This window comes from Lissotriton helveticus, chromosome 3_1 (assembly GCF_964261635.1).
Source record: "Lissotriton helveticus chromosome 3_1, aLisHel1.1, whole genome shotgun sequence".
In the NCBI taxonomy this organism is placed as follows: domain Eukaryota; kingdom Metazoa; phylum Chordata; class Amphibia; order Caudata; family Salamandridae; genus Lissotriton; species Lissotriton helveticus.
Window position 1 is genome coordinate 1040619494 of NC_136061.1, and position 17494 is coordinate 1040636987.

General features: G+C 38.0%; 1 protein-coding gene across 1 annotated transcript in view; it reads right to left on the bottom strand.

Moving 5' to 3' along the window:
• Nucleotides 1-2164: 2164 nt before the first annotated feature.
• The window catches only part of GAD1 (glutamate decarboxylase 1), a 175718-nt gene continuing 160388 nt past the window's right edge, over nucleotides 2165-17494 (bottom strand). The window contains exons 16-17 of the mRNA XM_078681587.1: nucleotides 8740-8829; nucleotides 2165-4688 (exon numbers count right to left, since the gene is read on the bottom strand). Coding sequence (XP_078537713.1) covers nucleotides 4515-4688; nucleotides 8740-8829 — 264 coding nt within the window. The 3' untranslated portion in view covers nucleotides 2165-4514. The remainder of the gene's footprint in view (nucleotides 4689-8739; nucleotides 8830-17494) is intronic.

Genomic DNA, 17494 nt, shown 5'->3' on the forward strand with positions numbered 1-17494 from the left:
AGTGATTTAAAAGCAGAGAGTAATAGTAGTCTTGTGTTTGTTCTATTTAGTATAAAAGAGCTGTCACTAATGAGAACACTGCAGAACACCCAAGACAGCCATCATTTGAGAAGACTTGCTGTGTGACTATAACCTGATGACATCTCTTGTGCACCTTCTATCATATCTCTATCCCTTTACCCCTCTCCACCATCAGTATCGAGCACATTGTTGGATGTTTCTGGCACTGTCGATAGGGAAGGAGATTGGTGGGTTCCATGTCATTCCTGCAGCAACATTCAGATCTATGGGTTAGCGGTAACTTGAAGCTAACAATATATAACAAAGTAGGAAGATGATGCTGGTGGTAACAGTCTCCCAGGTTCAAATGCTAACTCCTTCCACATCACAGAGCCACATATACTTGCAGTTCTTAGGGTGAGTTTTTTCAGCTCAGAAATTCCCAAATTATGTAGGCTATTTTACTAATGTGAACATAGTGGCCTGGACTGTTTTAATCAAACATTCATTACAGCATCTTTGGAATTTTGCCACACGCCTAACTCAAGAACACTAATAAATAGGACGCCCAAGTCATTACTTCTTCGTCCCTCTTAGCCCTTATAGACTCAAATATACTCTTCATATATGTATGGGCTGTGATGATGAATATTAGACCTCAGATTATTGAAGACTGCCAATAAGAAATTAGGCCAATGTTACCTCCCATCTCCTTGGTCGAATTTCTTACATACATGAGGTGAATTGTCACATAATTAAGGACTGTGACGAGGCAGAGTAGGACAATACCATTAGGTAATCTGGACATCACCCACTGTTCACAAAAACACAAATGAGAACTCTTAAAGCACAGTGCGAGATGACACTGAAAACATTTGCAGATACTAGTAAAGTATAGGGATTTTATTATACGTAGCTTCATATACAATAGAATCATTCTTTAAATATACCCTTAATTATTTGAAGGCATATGTTTATATAAATGCAATTTCCACTGATTCTTGTATGTTTTCTTTGGCTCACAAATACACTTAAATACCATAAACATTATTTAGAACTTACTTCAATAATATATAAATAGAATACATTACAAATGGAAGAAAATACAAGACACCTCTTTTACATGGTAAATCTCTGCATATAAATAAGCAAATATTTCATTTATATATTTATATATATATACCTACAATTCAACAGTTATCATACTGTAAAACTATTACATTTTATTCCCTTTTCACAAAGTCATTTAACAATAATATACACAATCTACACAAATGAATCTCTAAAAATACAGCAATAATATACCTGTTACATTACAGAGACTCTAGTATCCCCTGATATGACACTAAAGGGGATATACACCTTACTTACTGGGTAATGCTTTTCAGTGCTATTTGTTATGTTTATAGGAAAAGCACCAACAATAAGGTTTAATACAGATAGGCAGGATTTTCTATAGGTCCCAAAAAACTACTGTTGCATTACTCCATTTCATGTTTTCCTGACATGCTGACTAGCAGCAGCTTATCCACGACAACTAAAGCATACAAACATATTATGGCTTTTACTCTTAAAGAGTATGTGTGTGCGATATAGATCTATGTATCCATATATATATATATCATACTGGTGAAAATGAATGTGGCTGAAAAACAAGTTATTGAAAGCAACTGTACTTATAAACAAACATACAGTCATTTATTAGTACTGTGCAAAGGTTAGCTTCAATTTTTTTACCACAGTGTTGGGGAACTGACATGAGAAAACATTGTTTATTGCATTTGTGAGTGCATGTTTCAATGACTTCTCACAAGGAAACAACTAGTCACAAGACATTTTAGATGTGATTATGCCTTACTGAACAAATCTACCACCTTGCGATCTGGTTATGGTTAAATACCTTTGTTTATAGTGACTAGTGACGGCACAGGAAAATTAGCATGGCATAAACTATACATGCAGATGTACAGAGTATAATATTCTATTTATAATACCCATTGTGATGGGAAATATGGAGTATCATGACCCACTCTAGGCTATGCCTCTCTTGAATCAAAGCTCCTGCCCACATTAAATAGTTGGAACAAATAGTATATTAAACTATCATATCATATATATATATATATATATATATATATATATATACATATATATATATATATATATATATATAAATATACACACACATTTATATGTATATATTTATTTATGAACACATTTATACTAGGTTTTAATACCCCTGGGTGTATGTGTTTATGGACATATTTTCCTGTACATCAGTGATCAGATGCCAGAACACTAATAAATGCAGACGATTTTGTCCTCATGTCTAAGATCATTCACGAACACCAACACCTAAACCTATATCTTGCTAGTGACTGTTACAGCTATTGCCCAATGAAAATATTTGTGATGCTAAGATACAGTTTTTATTGTGATTAATCACAAGTGAGGTTCGGAACCTTTGAGAGCAGAGCTAGGGTGAATTAAGTTGCCTGATATCATGGCTCACAATGTCATCCCAATAGCATAATTATTAATATCAGCAAGTTGACACTAGGTATTTAAATTAGTAAAAGAGTCAATTTGCCTATTGATTACATTCCCCAGAATCAATGTTTAGAGGTTTAATAAAGACAAGTAAATAGAGAACATTTAATGTTAGGTAACAAAATTGGGGCACTCCCATCCAACCTGGTGAAAGGCATGGTAAGTCAGGGAATGCATTTTTTCTTGAGTCTCAAAGATTGCATTTTGAATGATAGGATTATTTCAGTACTTATGTCAAAGTTGATATTTTGTAAGTTATTTAGTGTGGGAGGTGGCCTTGCCCTTTCTAGATTCAACCAGCAAGCCATTAGGAGTGGTGGTTGGGGGGAGGAGGGGTGAAACAATAGGGGTGTGCATTAAGCTCAAACTTAATAGATACTATGAATCTATGTCTGACATTAATAAACATATACATATGCATTTATACAAAGAGGTAAAGTTGCATAATCCAAGGTGTAATATTACATTGCAGGGGGAGTACATTTATTTTATGGTATACATGGCCACCACAAATTGCCTCTTGTTAAGTTTCACTGACATGGCAGTAGTGCACATGAGAAAATAATCTCTGGTTTTATTTAAACATTTCTTATTTTAATCATTTAGACAATATCCCATTTTGTCTTCATTTCAGCCAACATAAAACATTTAGCAACATTTGATGTCTACACTGGCTAATAGAAAGACAAACCTACGTGAAATATATAGTGGACTAGAGTTGACATTGAGAGAAAATGTGTGAACTTGAAGGACGGTGTAGTTAGTATGTATATGGACCATATTAGTCTGTTAATGCACAGAACAGTAACTCTATATTTAAAACAATAGTCTTTGTTATACTGGTCTTCCCATTTGTTTTATAATCATGGTATGTTGGATAAGCTATAGTTATCATATGACCGCAAGTCAAGTGTGCTCTTTCTGCCATAGGATTGCATTTACCACATCAGTGCATTCTGGAAATAGCAGTCTTTACTTAGTCACGCCTGAAAATATTTTGTAAAACAGGAAAGACTGGGAGGTGGACTTATCACGTAACTATAGATGAGCATTCTATTTTTACTTCTTTTCTAAATAAACTCTTATGGCTTCACCTCTGTACTTTCATGTCTCCTTATGCTGCATTCACTAACCTTCAAATATATATCCTCACGACAGCATCTACACCCAGCTGCAAATTCTTTTAAATGTCTTTTCTCATGAGATAATCATCACTGCTCCCTTCTTTAAACAGCAGAATAATAATTTAAAACAAGACTACTTTATTCCCATTCTTCACCTCTCTAATTTTACTTGACTGATGTAAAGGGATACTTAAAACGGTCTGTGTGGCAGAGAAAGGGTGTCCTCTTCTGCAGGCAACTATTATAAATAATAGTTTAAATCATTAGTTGGTTAAAGATAGATGTGCCTGATGTCTAGCTATATCTCTAGTAATCTGACTCCTTGACAAAGTTAATAAGTGTTTCAAATACTAACATGAGAAACATAACCATAATTGATGCTATAGAAACAATATTAGAGGGTGGTTCGAGAGAATGGTTAACAAAAGGCAGAAGCAATGACTACAAAGAAAAAACACTAAGCATAAGGAGCTGACTTTGTGTCATTATTACTGGCCCATTAATGTCGCCTCTCATGTGACCATATCAAAACCCATCAGCTGGCTAGAGAAATCCTGAGGTGCAAATATATTTACTCACAGTCCTAAGTTAGTCTACTGTCGATATTAGTTTTCTGCTAACTATAGCAAAACATTTTCATTTAGGTTTTAATACTTAGATTATATAGTTCCCTTTAGCAAAATTGCCTACATATATGTTAAAGCATTTCATTGTGCTAGATTACCATAGGAGATTGGAACATTGTAAAGGGAAATACATAGGGTTTTTTCTACAGAGCTGCATAAAATTGCTAGTCCCTTAAAACAGTGCATTAAAGACATGGTGATTGAGTAGCTTATACTACAGATCCTCTCCCAATCTTTCAATTTCCTCAACCAGGAAGTCAATGTCAGACTTTGTAGCAGCTGGGTTAGATATAACCATTCGGAAGAAATTGACTTTGTCTCCTTGAGGTTGATATCCCACCATAGTTGTGCCAGATTCCATCATCATCGCTTTGATTTTTGGTGCCACCTTTAGATGAAAGGAAAAAGAACATAATTATACCACATTTTTGATGATATGAAATATAAGGCAGTTAAAACATTAACAAAGATGTTATTGATGTGTGGAAATTCATACACATATCTTGGTGGTGATGCCATGACAGCATTAAATCATGTTTAATCATTTTGTTCTTTATCCTCTTACTTGTCTTCTATTCTCATTTCCTGAAAGTTCTTTGTTAAATGATTGCCCTACTAGAACATTCTGTAGGAGAAGGAAGAAATTAAGGATTTCTCTTGCTAAATTAGAAGATAAATTCTGTGGAAGGATTGACTTTCTGATATATATAAAAAAGCATGACAAATTTCCCTTTAGCTATACATAAAATGCTTAGTTCAGAGGAAGGGAAATTGAAATGGGTTTCAAATCAGAAGCAAATCATCTGCCCTTTCCATTTAATATTCTATATTCAGAAAATTACTGAGCAATATTTAAAAATACAGATACATGTTAACTCTCCACTAGAAAACTTTAAAGTAATTAAAATTGAACTATGTGGAAAAATTCATCTTCACTGCTCAAATATTTCTAATGACGTTACAAAGTCCCTTAAGTTACTATATGCATAGTATGGTGTGAGTAACACAGAAGAGAGCTGATGCAATATATGGATGAATTTGTTGGTTCTGTGAAGCTACAACCAAGGTAGGAACAAAAGTGTTTTAGGGATTCCTTTTAATCACAGGAAAATATGATTCTTATTGGTGCTCAGAGGAAGCATTGTTGGCTTTCAACTAATGTTACCTGAATACATGGCTTAAACACTGAAGGGCATGGCCTTCTCACAGCTGTAACTGTTTTGCCATCCTCACATAATAAAAAACTCATAAATAAAAAATACATTTGGATATACATACATATAGGCTTTGTGTCAATCGTCTTCCTTCTTTAGTCTGTCCAGCTGTCATTCCCAATTTGCTTATGCTAACCATACCACACAATGGGTCAGCCACTTCATCCACTGAATCTTGTGCACTTTAAGTGAGGGCATTTTTCCTGATCAAATTAGATCAAATGTTCCTAAAAATAAGTTCACTTCAGTGCCAAGTCTTTGGGGCCAAAACTTTACTGCTTTTTTGTTTCGATTCTTTATCCTGTTAATTTTTTCAGTCCCCATTGTGTGCTTGAATTATGTCTCCAGGTATTCAGAGCCAAAAGTACCTTTTCTTTGGACCGATAAGAATGATGTTTTCTTCTGATGTGCAATAAAACCTAAAAGGGGTTATTTACCTATTCTAAGTACACCTGCTAGGGAGCTCCCAAATTGCTCCTTTAAAATTAGATGCAAGAGTTATTATTTTTAATTTCAAATGTTACTGTTCAGGTGGTGGCATTTGTTTCCTCCTTTTTATTTTATGGCAGACACTTTCAATAAAAAAAAAAGAAACTGTCTACACCCAAATTTGTGTCAGACTACCAAGACCAGACCTGAATGCTTTGCCATTGCTTGTTTATTTTTAAAGTCAATCGTTTATGTTTAAACTGTGTCTTCAAGTCAGAATAATATAAAATTGTATCTTTATTTTTGAACCAATAAGGATCATATATTTCTGTGATGCACATTCAAACTAAAAAAGGTTTCTACATTTGTAAACATACCTACTAGGAACCACCAATACTGTACTATTACAATTTTAAATGTGATGGTTAACTATTTTAAATGAAATATTTTTATTGTAAGTAAATAGGCTACATGTTACGGAGGCAACATTTTTTTTTCCTTTTCTTTTTCTGAACAAAAAAAAATAACCTTTGCACCAGCTTACCATAGTTCGACCTTCTCCTCTCATCACCGCCACACTGGTGATTCTGCACCACATTGTCTCCACATAATAAGCGACTGGCAAAATTATTTTTTTCAATAATACACGCATTTTGGGTTGTTTAGAAACCTGTTATCAGAATTTGGGAATTCCAGCTTTTTTTCATTTTTTTTCATTTTGAATTTTTAGATTTGTCTTGAACCCCTGATCAGTGATAAATAATTTCTTCATCAGTTTCAGAGTTTTCTTTTTGAAAATCTAGATTTGTAATGTTTGATTTTGATATTATGACATATTACTACTCCGTAGAGAAGGTGAAAATCTAATGTTTTCTTGGTGCAATAGAGAAGAGGTGAAAAGGTTGTTAGGAAATATTATATGTTTAGATCATAAAAAACTTGGGGCTTGAGAGAGCTGCTCGAAAGTTGGAAAGAAAGAACAAGCTGAGAGAAAGTCTACTTGCTTTTGAGATTCGAGTTTTTATCTATAGAGTTAGAGCGAGGGTCCACCAATCATGAGGACCGCATCCATGGCAGAAATTTAGGGTGGCTAAGTACAATAAAGGTACATGAAATACATCTCAATGGAACTCTTTTACATATTAAGTGGTTATCCTGAAGATCTGGCAAGGATTCGGATCTCCTGTACCTTTGCTGAACACCCAAGAGTTAGAAGGACTGACAAATCTTCCTCACTGTGGAAGAACTCTTGTTTTACCGGTGGCCAGAATATCCTTGGTGACTGTGATCCTCTGAGCAATTAACTGCCAACTTGAATTTTCTGTGTACCCAAAACCTGAGGTAAACACAATCTTGTCTGAAAGTGACTGCGGATCAGAGTCTGAGTGGGAGCTTTGAAACAAATTCTAGTCATTCTCAAAAGTGATGGAACCTAAGTCAATGCCTGCTCAATGCTAATGTGGGGCTCCAACTCTCTCCCACAAATTGAAAATGTACAACTAGATATTCCTGCACAATCTGCACGCATGACCTCCTCATACCAAGAAACTTTGAACTACAGATTAATTATTCATAGTCCCTCCTCAATTAAGTATGAGATGGCTTGATAAGAGGTGGTAGCGCAAGCAGATTGTGCGTGAATATTGAGCTGGTGAAGACCGACCTACGCTTACCTGCCTTAAACCTTTTGATTAGTGTCATGATGACGGCAGCAATGAAGATTATTGAGAGGAGTAAATCTACAGCAGGTAATACCATTACCTTAATTAGAAGCACTGCCACTGGATTGGGACCTGATGATGAGGACCTAAAGCAGTCAGTAACCCTTCTTGGGCTAATGGTGTTCATGTTTAGGCTCGGTGATAAAAACAATAATTTTGATATTGGAAGACTCCGATGTCATTTGGATAGGGTCCCTGAAAAACTCTCCACCTTGTTAAAGGGCAGTAGAAATTGCATCTTAAAATGACAAGGAGACTTTCATGGGTGTTATATTCCTGCAGTGGAGATGGTGACATTTCTAACGTCCTATGTTGACTATGGGCTGTTCTGAGTACAACATGTTCCCTCCTACTTTGATCTTCCGATTGAGCTCTTCTAAATCTGAGCTATATTCCTGCAGTTGGGCGGAAATGTTAGGTCGTGACATAACTCGTGTCCTAATTTAGTACGTCCACCGCCCCAGCCCGATCTTCTAACTGACACAATACCTTCTATGTATTTCGTGTTATATTTGTGAATCTGGATGGAAAAGTGAGGTTTGAGAATTATCGGATCGTAAGTTAGCTTCAGAGTGTTTTGAACCTGCCCCACCCCTTCATCTTCTGAGATGGCTCTGTTATAAAATGATCATGTATCCCTTAAAGAAGTATTGAGATCTTTCTAAGCCATGGTGATGCAGCACTATTCCTTTGCCAGGAGCCTCTTATTCAATAGATCCAAGAATGTTTGGTTCTTTGATACAGGACATTGATTATTTTGTTCAGTCAACAATGTTATTAGCATCAGTGAAAAGCAGCTCCCTTGAACACATTTGCCATAGCAAAGTATTCTGCAATCATTCTGTTCCTGTGGCTACACTGTATTGAAATTAATTCTCTATATGTCTGCCATTGCTTACAGGTGGGTGAGAGTCATGTGGCAGGGATTAAGACCCATGAGATAAAAGTAGGATTACTTCTCTGGTATTCACTTTTCACTTGATAAAATGATGAATGCAATTAAGAGATATATTGTAAAGTATATTTGGTAAAACACTGTCAGTTCATTATTTTACATGGAATTTTAATGGCATACCCTATGTAGCTTTTCTTTTCGCTCTTCATTGTGCGGCATGTTTCGGAGACTTGGTGGGATGTACCAAAAGCATACATTTGTGTGTTCGGGCTGCAAAAGAAAAGACATATTATGACATTTAGATGTATATTCATAGAACTGACCAGTGAGAACACAAACACACACATTCATTTATAAAGTCAAAATGTACATGTGCTGATGTTAGCACACTCTGAATTACTATTCTTTAAAAGGGATGACGTCCATTTACATTTTTTCCACAGCCAAAAAGTCAATGAAACCGCTTTGAAAGTACAATTCCATATCCAGCCCAAATACTTTACTCACATCACAAGGATGCAAACTGCAAAAGTTATCACATTTCTGCACTCAGTTAGATGGAGGTGAATATAACCATGAAGTAAATAGGCATTCAGATACTCCATAAATATAGTACATATTTTACATGCTTACATCATGACTGAGATACTACATAGTAGCATTTTAGTTGGCTTATGCCTGCACAGATGTACTACTTCATAGGCAGAGGAGACAAATGTCTGCAGGTTATTTGTAGGCAACAGAATTCAGCCCAAAAGACATTCATCAATGTACTATCAAATGACCAACAGGACATTCTTTCATTTTGTGCATCTCTGCACCTATGGTCTTACATGTGTTCATCAGTTATAATTAAGGAGAAGGTACACAGGTGCCAAACTAGTTATTGTCACCCCTATGACCACAGAATTCTATTGATCAAATGATATTCACTAAGCACTGCAGGCTCTCAGGTGTTCAATAAATGACCAATCACCTTGGTACATCCCAAAGACTTAACCTCAAGTTTGTGGAAGCGGCGAACCGCATCGCCATTAATAGACTTGTTCTCAAATGGTTACCCATGTTTCTTGAACTGTGCATAGCTGGTGAAAATTAAAGTCCCCTCGGGTTCCCACGTTATGATACCCCTTATGGGCCTGTCCTCTCACAGATTCTGCTGACTGTGTACACGAGGTGAGGTGATAAAAGACATTAACATAGCCAACCACCAATATGCTGATGCACATCAGCCTTGTTTCAAAGTGAATGTGGAACTAGATTATTTCATCTTGTTGACTGCGTAAGTGAAAATGCAGAGCTAGGTGTCTCATCACCTGAAACTGAGCCATCAAAATAAAGAAATCCTGCTCCTCACCCCACTAAACAGAACTGAATGTTTGCTCTTCACACTCTGAACATCTGGCTACCAGCTGAACACCGCATCAAATATGTGATAAAAGGTGCCCTATTCTAATTTTGCTTGTTAAGGACATTAACAATATAATTCGGTGTCAGACTTGAGTACAGTGACCCAGGCAGGTGTCTCATCATCTTCATAATGGACTATTATAATGTACTTTTCATGGGCCTCAAAAAGAGGTTTAGAACCACTGAAAGCACAACATGCAACCAACATGCAGCAGTGCTGTTGATCCCGGGCAGAAGCTGCTTAGACCACATGACTCTGGTCTTCATTTGGCTACACTAGCTCCTGATAAATTCACTTTGGGCCAGACTTGTGGTTGTGTGGCTTTGGGACAGACTTGTGGTTGTGTGGCGGTTCAGCCACCGCATCACTAGCGATCCGACCGCCCCATTACGAGTTGGGCAGTCAGAATGACCTGGCACCGCCGCTGCCAGGGAAATTGCTGTTCCCTGGCGGTGGCGTGGTAGTCAGAGGCCCCAATATGCCTGGCAGGACTGCCAGGCATATTGGGTCCCCCTCTTTCCTAATATTCCTTATGTTTGAGAAGCTCCACACTCGTAATACTTAACGCAAGCCAAGACAATGCCAGGTTGGAATTTGGAGGCTGGTTGCAAGTTCTAGGGCTTAGTGTACCTTTGCTGACCAGAACTAGCCACAAAATCTAAACCAAATTTCTCACAGTTGCTTACTCCATCTGGCCTCTTCTGTTTCTAGCACTCTTATGGCTTACTTTGAACAGATGTCAGTTGTGTCCTTATTCAGCTCTTTGCCCCATCCTCTTGTTGAATGCATCTCATTCCATGGCCAACCAACTAGCCTCTCCCAATCTCTTTTCTGTGGAATCCTTATTGCCCCTCATAGCTACACTGAAGTGTATGCTGTTGTTTTGTTGCACATGCTAATCTTTCTTGAAGTTATTGTGCCTTGACTGCAACACACTGGGACAAAATGACTGCCGCCACCTGCCTGAGGAGTCTCAATTTGTACAGTGCTCATCCGGTTGCTGAAGGACTGACTCTACCACAAAATAGCAGTATTCATAAACTAGGGTTATGCTAAAGCAAATAATAGTTTTTAGAAAAGAGGAGTTAGGTTCTTGAAATATGGGACTGGCTGAACCCTATATGAATACAAAAATATATATATGCCAACCCACTCTGTTCAGTTTTGCTCTAAATTATCAGCAACAGATCAAACTTAATTTTGATTTGTTTGGTATATTTATTTTTACCTTTTCTTTTAAATACACTCCATAGAAAAAATCAATTGTTTCTATGTCAGAAAAAACAACACAACATATAGAACAAATATACACATTAACTTATACATACCATTTATCAAAAAACACATTACTACATACATATAAACATTCACTGTACACTATACACTAGGTTTTCATTATATACAACCTCACTTATACAAATCTATTTTCAACTGTTCCTTTGGCAAATATCAGCTCTTTGCCTTTTGACAATCAATGAAACAAATCAGAGGAACAATGGTAGACAAAGTCGTAGTTAACAGGAGATAACCCTTGTTATCAATTCAATGAATCAATAATTATTAATATTTTGAACAAATTGTATCTCCGTTCTGCCGACGCGTTTCGAACACCACACATAAGTTGTGAGTTCTCCTCAGGGCTTTGTCACTTCTATCTGCAAGTGTATAGAAAAGAAGAAAAGCACCAAAAGGTGTTTCAGTGTACATTCTCTAGCCTCATTTCGCTGCATGGCTTACATTATACAGCGTTTAGTCCATATTACCTTTCAAGTGGCTGGGGTAGTCCTATGTTCGGATTTTAAATCTTTAGAGCTGCAATCTAAAGAATAAATCTAGTTTAGAGCCAATCTCAGCCTGAGCCTTACAGTTACTTTCACAAAACACTGCGTGACATACCTTTATTTGATCTTGTGGGTTTGCCTATGGGCGTCTCCCTATGGCTCGGACACAATTTTCACCTATAAGTAATGCAGAGGTATTTTAATATATACAGGCTTGTGTAATCTCTCAAATGCGTGAAGCAGTTCGCAACTCTAATCCTACCTTCATTAGGTAATCCGATCACTTCAGGAGCATGTCACTCCATATTTAATTTCTGGGTGCGGGCAATCTGTAGGAGACAAATGGATTCTAAGTACACTCGTCACTGTTTGGGTGGAAGCTGAGTCCGCTTCGTTTGTGCTCTGTGACTGACCTGGTTAAAAATGGATCTCCGGTTTCAAGATTGTAAATTTGGAGGTTTGCGTGGGGCTCCACGAGAAACGACTGACTCGTAATGTAGAAATGAGTAATTAACACTAAGGCAACGCCTAAGCACCAACCTATGGGCTTTATGAGATATCTTGTTGTAATCCAGTTAATGTAAATACAGAGGCGAGTGTAGTCAAACTACAACACCCAGAATTCCTAAAGTCACATGGTCGCCATAAGGAAGCAAGCTACATGGCCGCCTCCTTCTAGAGTGAAGTGTGGAAGAGCTGCAGAGAAGCAGATAGGAGGTAAGGAGAATCGGCTTGGGACGGGCAGGCACGAGTTGGGAATGAAACGCGCTAAGAAGGGGGAATTAATGCGCTCCCTGTTTTGTCTTCAAAACAGCGAAATCACTATAAGTGAGGTGAAGGGAAACTGACAGCGCGCTTGAAAACGACCGGAGATCCATTTTTAACCAGGTCAGTCACAGAGCACAAACGAAGCGGACTCAGCTTCCACCCAAACAGTGACGAGTGTACTTAGAATCCATTTGTCTCCTACAGATTGCCCGCACCCAGAAATTAAATATGGAGTGACATGCTCCTGAAGTGATCGGATTACCTAATGAAGGTAGGATTAGAGTTGCGAACTGCTTCACGCATTTGAGAGATTACACAAGCCTGTATATATTAAAATACCTCTGCATTACTTATAGGTGAAAATTGTGTCCGAGCCATAGGGAGACGCCCATAGGCAAACCCACAAGATCAAATAAAGGTATGTCACGCAGTGTTTTGTGAAAGTAACTGTAAGGCTCAGGCTGAGATTGGCTCTAAACTAGATTTATTCTTTAGATTGCAGCTCTAAAGATTTAAAATCCGAACATAGGACTACCCCAGCCACTTGAAAGGTAATATGGACTAAACGCTGTATAATGTAAGCCATGCAGCGAAATGAGGCTAGAGAATGTACACTGAAACACCTTTTGGTGCTTTTCTTCTTTTCTATACACTTGCAGATAGAAGTGACAAAGCCCTGAGGAGAACTCACAACTTATGTGTGGTGTTCGAAACGCGTCGGCAGAACGGAGATACAATTTGTTCAAAATATTAATAATTATTGATTCATTGAATTGATAACAAGGGTTATCTCCTGTTAACTACGACTTTGTCTACCATTGTTCCTCTGATTTGTTTCATTGATTGTCAAAAGGCAAAGAGCTGATATTTGCCAAAGGAACAGTTGAAAATAGATTTGTATAAGTGAGGTTGTATATAATGAAAACCTAGTGTATAGTGTACAGTGAATGTTTATATGTATGTAGTAATGTGTTTTTTGATAAATGGTATGTATAAGTTAATGTGTATATTTGTTCTATATGTTGTGTTGTTTTTTCTGACATAGAAACAATTGATTTTTTCTATGGAGTGTATTTAAAAGAAAAGGTAAAAATAAATATACCAAACAAATCAAAATTAAGTTTGATCTGTTGCTGATAATTTAGAGCAAAACTGAACAGAGTGGGTTGGCATATATATATTTTTGTAAAGCAAATAATAGTGGCATAATAAGAAGTTTATAAAAAAATAATTCAATGTGCCTCAAGCCGTTGGTTTCAGGTCTTCAAGCACCCAATATTCATCGTAGCTAAGTCTTCTCAATCTCATCATACAGACTTTGGTACCCGTTTAAATGCCAGCCACAGTTCCCCAAATGTTGGCCCGTGCCTTATTCTGCAGAGGTAGGGCCCTGGTGTTCCATTTAGAAATGAAGAATTACATGGGAAACTAATTTTCCCCCCGGACTTTCACGCAGAGTTTTCAGCTGTCCACAGATGAAGCTATCAGTGTGAGGGAGGAAATTCCATTAGTTGATTCTCCTTTATATTTGGCTTTAACTTCAGAAATTGTAGGTATATCTGTAAAGATATCATATTAACTAAGGGGACTTCAAAAGTCGTATCTTGGATGCTTCCATTTTTGCATAAAAGGATTTTCACTAAGCGTTTTTCTAAACTAAGGCTACTTCTATGGATCAGTGCCTAAATAGATACACAAACAGATCTGACTTCAAAATGTATAATTCCATGGAATTTGTGGAATTTTTCCAAAACACAATTTAAAATGAAGTGGGGCAATTTGATATTTTGTTACATTTCTTACTGCCCCGTTAAAATGTGTGCCTGGGCTTTCAATGAAATAGAATGGACTTCCTTCAAACTAAGAGAATGTGGCTGCCAGCACCGTTTACCAACACATTAATGATTGGAGCCAAAACAGCAGAAGGGTAGGTTGGCTCGTGTCTGTCTACTCAACTGAGAAGATGGGCAAACCACAGGAAAGTATTTTTCCAGGAAAACCTTCCAATAGCCATGTTTACGAGTCAGGAAATAAGCCTTGGGAGAGAAGTGAGGCAAACTGTGGGGAATTTCATTTATGATTTCTCTTCTAAACATCAGTGGTGCTGGAACGCTTTTGTAGGTCAATTACATCACCTGAAGAAAAGCACAGGGGATATTGACAGTGTTTCTTCTAAAACACAAAAATGCCACCAGAACAGAAACAATTGAACAGCCTCTTTATTGTTCATTTGCTATCAAAACTCTTCCGAGTTTTAGGGGGGTGATGTAGTACCTCCCGTACTCCTGGTTCCAGCGCCATTGGTGAAAATAGCAGAATCACGCAATTTAAGAAAAAAACTTATGTTAGTCATTCTAAGGGATCTGAATCCCACAAATGCAGATTATATATTTTCTTCTTGAATGTCAATATCTAGGCCATTAACTTGAACATTTGTTAGGGTCAAACTCCCATTGCCTGCTAAATAGCTACTTTCTTGACTAAGATCCTACAGGATGGAAGGTTGCGTCTACAGCAGTGCAGCCTGTACTGACATTCCATACCCAGGGCTGGCGGAACCTTCCTGCATCATTGTTCCGAACTTGCCATCTTGATAACCGAGTGCCAGGAATCCTTGAAGTACAATACTTGACAGCTGTCATATCTCAGGCCCTCCAGGGTGTAAACAAATAATAGTTTACCTACTCATCACTGTGTCAAATAAGCAGACATGCTTCTGCCTTGAGCCATTTGTCTGGCACTTTGCCTTTAACACAATATTTGCTGGAAGTTGGAACCAATCACACTGCGGCACGGACAAGTACTCTGCAAGAAGCTGCCATTTGGCAACATTGTCACAAAGAAGAAACATGAATTGGGTGCTGTCATTGTTTCCGAAATGTGAAATGCGTTGTTCAGTTGCCGCTGAGAATGAAGTATATGACAATTGGCTAGCCTGACCTCGACCTGCGTGGCTGCCAAAAAAAAGACAAAGGACTTAGGCGCACAAACCCTAGGTATGCCCTATGGTCAATTTTCTCTATTGTTTACGTTTTTTTTAACAAACCACCGTGGTGCCAGCCCTACCATCCAATTTTAGGACTGAGGCCCACTGGCTTCTCAGGATAATGATTAGCAAACACAATATAAAAAAGTTGTCTTAACTTCAAGCTCTGTCATTCTACCACCACAAGCTATTTTTTCTTCTTTTTCTTCACTCTCATGGGCTTCTTACCTTTGAAAGTAGTTCTCCTTATGACCCTATATTTGGCCTCTAAAATTGGCTAGTGATAACATTTGCATTGTCAAACCGAACTCATCCCTTTAGCAAAAATCTGAAAGTTTCAAAATCTTATTAATACTTTATGTTTAATGTGCATGTGCAGCTTTCATCCACCAAAAATTTTGGACAGTTAAAGACTTTTTGGTGGAATCACAAGGGGCGCTTGAGCAGAGCAAATTCAGTCCTTGAGGGAATCAGTGAGTGCTGGTCTTAATCTGAATGCTTGTGCACAAATACGAGACACCCGGTGGTTTCAAATTCATTTGCTGATCTCATGACATAGACCACTTTTAAGCAGTGTGGGGGTTGGGAGCACACTGTCTCACAGTCCCAGCACAGTTTTCCCCTTTGCATCCTGGTAAATGCAGTACACAGTTCAAACTTACTTCAAAATTAGCTGGAGTTTTTCACCAAAGTTGGTGCAGACATTGCTGTATATCTCTAGACTCGTGTTTCTGGGTTGAGCCCTTCATCAGTAGAGAGCAGCAGTTTTAGAGAGCAAGGAAAAATCATCTGGGGTTGCTGGAAATGCTGCCAAGTTCCTCTTGGGTCACAGTACCACTCACAGGCACACAGGTGCATCTCCAAAGCTCGTCAGCTTGCTGGCTAAAGGGAGCCTTTTAAACAGAATGGGGGTTGGGAGCATACTGTCTCACAGTCCCAGCACAGTTGGCCCTTTGCATCCTGGTAAATGCAGTACACAGTTCAAACTTACTTCAAAATTAGCTGGAGTTTTTCACCAAAGTTGGTGCAGACTTTTAAGCAGTGCACTAATTCTGCCAATATATATCATTGTGGGAGAGTTTCAAAGCACAATTCCCTTTGACATTGTCCCACTTAATTGAGACATGCAGACCATGAATCATGATCTGGGGATGTCGTTATTATGATGTGCAAGTGTGAATTTCTTGAGGCATCATAGGCTGACATAGAAAGTGATTTTTTTTAAAAGAGCAGGTCTAAGTGGCAGATGGACCGCCTTCTCCTTCAAGATTCACTGTGGCTTGAACAGTTTAGACTCTGGCTACTCGATTCAGTTGTTAGTGTTTGAGCACACGATTATGCACTATCCCTAAAATCCTTCTGCATCCTAAAATGCAAGTTGGGAAAGCCTTGCATTCTTATTAATTTATCTTGACCCTTCTAATTACTCTGGACCCGATTTCTGCACCTATTAATGGACAATGGCTGGGTTCCTCTAGATACCGTATGGTGCCTCATGCTAATGTAACTATGTTCTATTTTGGGTACAGTGATTCAACACCTATGTCTCTTTCTATTTTAACTCCCCAAAGTACAAAAAGACTTGGAAGAGACAGTCCGGATTCATAACACAAAACGCATGCACCAGTGTCAAACACTATGGGCCAGATTTATCAACATTTAGAGATGGTATAAAGACATCCAAAGTGGTGCAAACTGGCACAAAGTGTTGATTTGTTATGTACTTTACAGACCAAAACAAGGTGCAACTTGCAATTTCTTTACACTACTTTGCATCAAAGAGGTGTCACATGAGTGGTACAATGGCGTTCCCACTTGGTGAAAAGCTGTGCTCATGGCATGCGGCAGTTTATTGTGCATCAATGCTTGGGAAGAGAGCAGCAGTGCCACATCTATGCAGACATGGGACTGTCCTGCTTTCTCCTGTTGACGTCTTGCAGAAAACAATCATAATGTTGCCCCTAGGGGCAGTTCAGCACAGACATCAGC